Raw genomic sequence first — 8,545 nt, 5'->3', positions numbered from 1 at the left:
GGGAGAAGGACTTTTTGGCTACACCCTTTATAAGACCTCCAAGCATGCAGCCTCTTGGAAGAAAGCAGGCAGGGACAAAAACACTGGCCTGGAAGCACCCAGAAAGTTCTTGGGGAAGAACTGGGTGCGTTGCCAGAGCTGCAGAACAGAGGGGAAAGGAGGGGCAGGGCTTGAGGGTTGGATTTTTTTTCATATATTTCATAAAATGAGTAATATACTCTCATAATATAATTCTTATTTACATATAATTCTCATGTATTTCCTACTTTCCTGCACTAGAATTACTGGTTCAATCTGTGCTTCTGCTTCCCATGTCAGAATAGGACTAACTGAAAAGGACAGAAAATGCGGCTTTAAGAAGTTATGCCAGAGGGAAAAATTCATTTTGGGGCCGTCCCTGTGGCAAAATGGCATCAACATTTTCAGGAGGGACTGGCCATGCCGCTCTACGCTCTGCACATCGACTCCACAAAAGAGCCCTCTCTCTGGAGCTTTGTCACTATTGCTTCAAAGATTTAGACATCCTGATACATTTATTTTACCTTAGAGGAAAGAAGCAAGCCAGCAGCAAGTTGTCTGCAACGGCATAGGGATAAGAGTGGAACGTGACAGGACAGCATTTGCTAGTATGCACTGTTCCTTTAAAAGACAAAAGCAAGACAGGAAAAGTCTGGCTGAGTCAGGATGGAAACGCTGAGTAATCCTTCCTGAATGCTGCATGCCAGATGTTTGCCAGAGTCAAAAAAAAAAAAAAAAAAAAAAAAAAAAAAAAAAAAAAAAAAAAAAAAAAAAAAAAAAAAAAAAAAAAAAAAAAAGCATGGAAGCATATTTTCTCCAGGACAGCTTTCTAACCTGCAGCACCCAATCCTCCTGTGACCTGGTGTAGGTGCAGCGACAGGGAGACAAGTGAGGTGAGTGGCCTGAACAGCAGCATCCACCAGCAAAGGCACAGAGAGGACTGGCTGGAGAGGGCAGATAGACAGCAGATGCCACAGTCCTTCTCCCTCCAGTCCAGGCTCTGCCTCCCCACCACCTCCTGCACAACTATAGCAAGGACTTTCTCACACCCACAGCAGCAGGGGAATGGTGGCTCTAAGTGCCTTGCTCTTTGGGTTGAGCACAAAACGTGTGCTTTTCCAAAGTATAGCTAGCCCTGTTCCAGCTAGCCCTGCTTCCAGCATAGTTACAGGTGGAAAAGAAGAGCCCAGCTTTATCTGTTGGCTGCTCCATTGACCATCAGTAAAAAACATCAGAGCAGACAGCTACTGGCAGAAGCACCTTGTCCATCTCTCTTTTTTCAGATCAGAGAAAATGATTTACCTTTGAAAGTCTCTGCAGACCAGACTTCCTCAGTTTCCCCCAAGCCTTGTATGATATCTTTTCAGCCCACCAGCTACCTCAGCCTTCTGGGTATCTAGGAGATGGAGTGCTATTCTCCTAAATTGCCCTGCACACTGCTGTGGTGACAACAGGACCCAGTTGTCAAACAAAACAGATGGTATTGTTTCCATGAGCAAGAGAGCATGGAACCAATTTCGCTGTGCATCAGTGCTGGCACACCTGTGCAGGCCCCGTGCAAAGTGACAGGGTTTATTCCTTAGTGCCCAGCACTGCACAAGGGCACTTCTGGCACCTGCAGACCAGAGCTGGTGGCACAGCACCCAGACTACCCCAGGTGTCCGTGAGTGGTACATCTCCCTGGGGTCCCTGCTGTGCTCCCCAACCTGTAGTGCTGAGCTCCCCATCCCATGGCCCACAACCAGTGCTACCTGAAAGACTCTCTGAAGATGTGCGTAGCCACAGGAAATAAGATGCTTATACCTGAGTTGTGCTAGAGCAGATGAGGGTGGGTGCTGGATTAGCTCTCCAGGCAGGGTGCAGCCAGCACATAGACTGGGGTGTAGGGTGAGGAGGCTGCCCTCCCTGCCCCAGCCTTGTAAATCCACCCTCCTTGCCCAAACCCCACTGTCCCCAGGACAATGAGCACCTCTTGCTGCACCCGGGCTCTGCCTGCCGTGGGCAGTGCATATAAAGGGTTACAGAGCCAGGCACCCTTGAAGGAGAAGTTGCTGGACATCCTCTTGTTTTGTGCTTAGTTATCAAGATGCATCAGGTGACTTCCTCCTGGTCCCTTGGGGGCTGCAGGCCAGGAGAGGGTGACAGCCCAGCTGGGAAGGGAAGTGCTGTTGTGTTGCAAGGAGTTTGTACTCACACTGAGGTCAGCGTTCAGCTGCTCACGTGGCCAGGCAGTATAAAGCTGGATGCGGGAGCCGGGCTGCCCAGCTCAGAGCTTCAGTGTCCCGGGAGCAGAAGGGAAGGAGGGAAGCACGAGCAACAACAGGGAAGGGGAGGAGTGAAACGACGTGGAGAAACATGGAAACTTCCCAGACGCACGGCTCCGAAAGGTGAGAGCGGGACGTTTTGCCAGAAGAATATTGTGTTTCTCCCGTTGCTTTTAGGCATGCTGTTCCTGTTCCTGCTCTGCAGGGAATGGCATGCTGCTGCTTTCACCTCTGGATGGAGTTTGTTAGTCTTCCTCGACCGGGACAGCATTCGGGAAGCTGGTGCTCCCTGGTTCCCATACGCAGCTCTCAGGAATGCTCTGCTCCGTTTTTTGTCGTCCCAGGCTCCCTTTTTTTTCCTAGCGAGCTGAGATCCATTTTGCCAGAGGAGAGAAACAGCATTAATATCTGTTTTGGTGTTCTTTCCCAGCATGGCCAAGGACCTGTCAGAACTGTTGAAGGAAGCAACCAAGGAGGTGCATGAGCAGGCAGAGAACACACCATTCATGAAGAATTTCCAGAAGGGGCAGGTGTCACTCCATGAGTTTAAGGTACTTCATAGCAGCATTTGCCTGGGGATGGGATCTCCTCACCAGTTAGATCAGACAGGCTGAATGGGGACTAAAGGGGGGAGGATGGAAACAGTACAGGTAAGGAGAATAGGAACGGTACAGACTGTTTGGTATCAGCATCTCCTGCGCAAAACATGCTTTTCATCAAACTCCAGCACCCTAAGATCTTACTGGCTCTTCTTACAGAAGGCAGGGCAGGACTGTGCATATCAGGATGGGCAGCCAAACTGAAACGGGAGAAAAAAGACAAAGAGGTTGATGGGATTAGTGCAACTGCTTTTCTCTTTCTTCATAAATGCCTGCATGTTAATTATTGGCAATGGTCTTTAATAGAGATATAACTGTGCAGATACCTGAGCAGGCAAAATGACAAAATGACAAAAAGAGAGAGAATATTATATTTGCAACACTGTAGGCAGAGCTAGAAATAATGAGGGAATGGTGAGAAAGTGAAGATGTGGGATCAGCTCTGGCACTGAACTTTGCATTGCGACTTGAGTTATACTAGCGCTGAAATCATGAACAATAACTCAAAAGCAGACTGAGTTTGAGCAATCCAAGTCTGCTAACAGGCAGGAGCCTGTTGCTTCTTTCAAGATAAAAGAGAAACATTTCCACATATTAGCCTAACCTGGCTAGATACGATTCCTGGGATCTGAGCCATGTAACAAAGCCGTGAGCAAAACCAAAGCAAACACCTGGGCAAGAAATTCCTGAGAGGCTATAGGATGTGACGCATGGGCTTGCAAATAACAGCTAGCGATCCAACCTGTGGCTTAATTACTTTGTTGTTGAATTGTTTCTTGGCAAATAAATCCACAAGAGTAGGAAAAAGACTACTTATTTCTGACAGCTGACATTCAGAATACTTAGTCAAGCATAAATTTAATCTCAGGTGCTGACTCCCTGCTGTTAGAAATATGGCACTGGTTGGGCAGTGAACTTTGAGACAGGCTGGCAAGCGTGTAAAAAGTCAGGCCTTCAGGAATACAGCTTAGTTTCTCAGAACAGTTTTATATGTTGTTGGGGAAGTGAGATAGGACATGGGTTTTAAAAATTAACGACAGTTTTCAAAAGCCATGTTTCTCATTAAACCACTACCTGCCTCTGAAAACAAGAAGTTGACCTATATTTTTGCCTACTTTGTTAGGCAACATTCCCATATTTTGTTTCTTTTCCAGTAAGCTGGGTAGCAGGTTATTGTTTAAAAACCTCTATTTTTGTTTACTCTCTTGGCAAACCTCTATATCTGCCCTGCTACCTGACTCTCCAGACGGCGAATATTTGTTTCCACAACTAAGTCACTGCCCATGTGCTTATCAAAGTCCTATTTGCTGGCACAGTGGGGAAAAGTTGAAATGGCAACTCTTTCCCTGCAGAGCTGACTGCTTTCTGAGAGAATAAACTGCTTTCCCTCCTGTGAGCAGTATAATCCACCCTATCCAAACCTGACTCACTTGTACTGCAATACCTTCATCTTTTACCCTTTGCTGCTGGCAAGGGATCCCAGTGTAAGGAAGGGGTGGTGTAGGTGTAACAGCCTCTGAAAACAGAATGCCTGGGGAAGGAAAGAACACAGCTAGATTGTCTTAGACCACGTGGAAAAGCTGGCAGATAGAAGAAAGTATCACATAAGCTGGGAAAAACAACAATAACAATGGTTTCAAAATAGAGGGGAGAACACAGGCTCACAGCGCTCCTTCACAAAGGCATCTTTCAGAGGCAGGCTGTGTTTCCAGCTCCCTTTTATCTTGTCTCCCTGGGACAACCCAGGAGGCAACCCCACTTGCATGCCTGAATGAGTAGAGTGGTGGTGCCTTGGTTCTTCCCAAGGATGGTGGGATGCCAACAGGATGAATGTGGTGAAAAATAAACAGTGTGTGTCATCGTCTCACAAGGCCCCACGAAGGGAAGCCACATTTTGAAGCATTCAAATTTGAACAATGCACCAGAAAATGTACCTTTGGGAATACTCTCTCTATTGACTAAGGGAATGAGAGTAGACCAGGAATGATTAAACAGGGCTCAGTTTACATTACATCAAGGTCTTTAATGTGAAGGCAAAGGCAGTGACTTTGAGAGCAAGTAAGACCAATATCTGCCAGAAAGGGCTTACCTGATTGCTGCCTCAAGCAGAAGGGAAAGAGCTAAACAGTGGCCCCCTGCACCTTGCAACTCTGTTTTCCAAATGGGAAATCTGCAACACCACATATGTGCATGACTCACATTGGGTGTGCCCATGAATACCTTTTATGTTGGTAGGATTTGTCCCACAAACTTGAAGGAGACAGACAGATGCACCTGGAGCTAATCCTCTTTCTTCTCTTTCAGCTGGTTACAGCATCCTTGTACTTCATCTATTCCGCTCTGGAGGAAGAGACTGAACGTAACAAGAACAATCCAGTGTATGCCCCTGTGTATTTTCCAGCGGAGCTGCACCGGAAAGCTGCCCTGGAGGAAGACTTGAAGTACTTCTATGGCAGCAACTGGAGGGAAGAGATCCCATGTCCCGAGGCTACTCGGAAATACGTTGAGAGGCTCCACTACGTAGGCAAGAACCACCCGGAGCTCCTGGTGGCCCATGCCTACACCCGCTATTTGGGAGACCTGTCTGGGGGGCAGGTGCTGAAAAAAATTGCCCAAAAGGCCCTCCAGCTGCCCAGCACTGGAGAAGGGCTGGCTTTTTTCACCTTTGATGGAGTCTCCAATGCCACCAAGTTCAAGCAGCTCTATCGCTCCCGCATGAATGCTCTCGAGATGGACCTTGCCACTAAGAAAAGAGTCATGGAGGAGGCCAAGAAAGCATTCCTGCTAAATATACAGGTGAGTACACAACCATCCAGCCCTGCCAGCCCACACCCTCTCTCAAACAATAAAATAGCTAGAGGGGAAATGCAAAGCCAGTATTTCTTCTGGGAGCTTATGAGAAGTTGTGAATTAGGGCAAGCTAATCAGAGCTCGATGGCCATGCTTTACTGGGAGCCGAGTAAAAGTATGGTCTCTGAAAAGCTCTTCTCCCTCCCTTAGTGTTTGAATCCAGCCTCTTCCATGTGCCAGTATCCAGATATGAATTAGGGCTGATACTGGGAGTAGGGATCACCCCCTATCTGTCCCACCAATGTAGTGAAGTTACACAGATCCGTTGTGGACACTGACCAGGCGCACAGGCACCTTGCTTTCCTTCCCATCAGAAGACAGGCTTATCCTTAGCTGAAAACTTCAGAGAGAACCAGTAAAGCAATCAAGGAGCTTGAAAGACATGATTTGACTCCACAAACAGTTTATTTTCTATGCAAAATGTGTCAGGAGACTGGGACCGCAGGCTTGGGTCTTCCTCTAGTTCATAAAATGCCTGGGGAAGGGGCAAGGGGTCCAATAAAAGAAGAGGAGGCCACATAATGAGACAGTGTTTCTTCTTCTCAGGTATTTGAGGCACTGCAGGAGCTGGTGTCTAAGGGCCAGGAGAATGGTCATCCTGTGCAGCCAAAGGCAGAACTGCTTCGCACAAGGCATGTCAACAAATCACATGAGCACGGTAAGAGACTTCTAAGGGCAGGTGCTTAACATTGCTCCTTCATTTCCTTCAGCTCCCTTCCTCTGTTCTTGTTTGTAAAAGCCACTGAGAAATGAGCATGAGGTGCTTGCCCCATGTCTTCTCCAGCCATCAGCAGGTAGTGGAAGGAGAGGCACTGGTGTGTGCAAAGCTTCTTCTAGGCATAACAGAGGGTGACACGTGTGGGCTCTCCAGAAAGAGAAAAAGAGATTCCCCTCTCCACCTCTTAGACTTGAACGAATGTAAGGTTCACTCACCACAGGGAAAGCTGTCCTGGAGTTCACAGAAGCAAAGGCCCAGCAGATCAGCTGTGGTTCTGTGATGCTCACAGAAGGTTCTTCCAGACACACAGTCCTATCCAGCGGCCTGCCCCTTTGGATTAAACCTCCATCTGGTAATTTTCCTGCCTTCCAGAAGTACTTGCTGAAAACACTCCAGAGACTGTTCTGGGTTTCTAGTGAGCATTGTTCTGGATGGTGAAATGTAATCAGCTTGTGAGGCTTGTAACTGAGTGAGGAGCGAGCTCAGATGTTTACAGAGCAGAGTGGTTTCCCTGATGACATACGAGTCAAATAAAAAAACCCTTATTATCTACCCATTCTGAAACTAAGAGGGAGATTTTTTTCAGTGCACACTGGATTGAACCACAGTTTTCCCATGGCAAAGAATGAAAAGCAAACCTCACCTTGTGCATCTCCAGACAATGAAACTTAGAGCAACTTTTTTGAGAAAGGCACTGAAAGTTCTCTGTTCTTTTCCCAGCACAGCCATAAAAGTAGAATTTTAAGAAAAGTTTGGTATCGAATGAGGAATCTCATCCTGAAATTGTACTGGGAAAATTGTCTGGAGTGCTGAGGACTATTTAAGGTTATTAGACACCTAATTAATTAATGAGAAGTAGGAGACAAAATGCCTTTTAAAATTTTGGCTTAAGTATTTGGCTGTTTTCTGCACACATCAGGAGTTTAATGGATCTGGGCAGTGCATTTATAAGCCTGTAAGGAGTCAAAGGGAGAGGCTGGTACTCACATTCAGGCAGAGAGGTTGTGAGCCCTTGTCAAGTGACTTGATGATCCCAGCAAGGTCTGCTCTGGCACTGTGGAGAGCGAGTGTGCCATGCCAGCACAATTTCTTGCCTCAACCTCTTCTCACTTGCCTTTATTTTCTTTTTCTCTCTATTTGATCTAGGTCCAGCACACGGGAAAGAAAGTGAGAGGACAAAGAGGAAAAACGCAAACGTGACGCCCACCACTTCCCTGGTGCGGTGGGTCCTGGCGCTCAGCTTCCTAGCCATGACAGTGGCCGTGGGCTTATTTGCGATGTGAAAGAGCAGGATCTTCGCCTTCTCTCTGTGCCTTCCCTCGCCCTGAACTAATCCACCTTCCCCAGTCCTTTTTCGAGAAATTCCCCCTGACTGGGTACTGTGATCTTGGCTCTGCCACTAATACTAGGAGACTTTTCTCCCCAGAAATCAAAGAGAGTGCTGTAAGGGGGTTCAGGCAAAGTCTCTCCTGTGCTTGGTGTGAACTCTTCTCAGAGACTAACTTTATCACCAAAAACTAGAGTAGAAAAGGCTAAAAATGACAGCCAGGAATTGTCATTGCTTTATGGAGCGCCTACAAAAATCCTACAGGATCAGAAACACAGCTTCAACATCCGTCTTTCCTCAGAAATACAAAGATCCTTGGAGCTCTGTTTGCTCAGTCTTTTTATACTAGTAGGTAATACTGTGATCACTTTCTGTGGAGCCACATGTCTCCCGTGGGTTACAGACTGTTTTATATGACACTAGTAGGTCTTTGTTAACTCTTTTTCCAATCATTTTTGGTTTTTGAAAAGCAGAAGATGGTTGTTGAAGATACAGTGTCATTGTTGTCTGGTTATATAATTTATACACACAATAAACTTCAAAGTAAAGTCTTCAGGCCTGGTGTTTCCTATTATTAAAGCCTTACCCAGGGAGAAAGGAGGTGTCTTTCTTCCACCCGGTTTTCTGTCTTTTGGAGCTGCTGTCTCCACAGACATGACAATAGACGGAAGTGGGAGCTATCATCAGAGCCAGACTCTGCTCCCACTCAGTGCTAACAATAACCTGTTATAAGCTGGGGCAGGTTTCTTCAGCTCCTACACATTCTTCT

General features: G+C 46.8%; 1 protein-coding gene across 1 annotated transcript; it reads left to right on the top strand.

Annotated features, from left to right (window-relative positions):
• Positions 1-2,269: 2,269 nt before the first annotated feature.
• HMOX1 (heme oxygenase 1) lies at positions 2,270-8,331 on the top strand. Its single transcript, XM_027879561.1, has 5 exons — positions 2,270-2,405; positions 2,713-2,833; positions 5,186-5,677; positions 6,278-6,389; positions 7,596-8,331. Exons 1-5 carry the CDS (start codon positions 2,374-2,376, stop codon positions 7,730-7,732), a joined length of 894 nt encoding a protein of 297 aa, XP_027735362.1. The 5' UTR covers positions 2,270-2,373; the 3' UTR covers positions 7,733-8,331.
• Positions 8,332-8,545: the final 214 nt, after the last annotated feature.

The sequence above is a fragment of the Empidonax traillii genome, unplaced genomic scaffold (genome assembly GCF_003031625.1).
Source record: "Empidonax traillii isolate 1590-97213 ecotype Southwest subspecies unplaced genomic scaffold, ASM303162v1 scaffold55:size2822071, whole genome shotgun sequence".
NCBI classification, from domain to species: Eukaryota; Metazoa; Chordata; class Aves; order Passeriformes; family Tyrannidae; genus Empidonax; species Empidonax traillii.
This window is presented reverse-complemented; position numbering and strand designations above follow the sequence as displayed.

Excerpts from the sequence above, each read along its gene's own strand:
- HMOX1 (XM_027879561.1), top strand. The coding sequence starts at position 2,374 with ATGGAAACTTCCCAGACGCACGGCTCCGAAAG. Across the intron at positions 2,834-5,185 it reads TGTCACTCCATGAGTTTAAG|CTGGTTACAGCATCCTTGTA; the intron begins GTACTTCATAGC and ends CTTCTCTTTCAG. Across the intron at positions 5,678-6,277 it reads CATTCCTGCTAAATATACAG|GTATTTGAGGCACTGCAGGA; the intron begins GTGAGTACACAA and ends TCTTCTTCTCAG.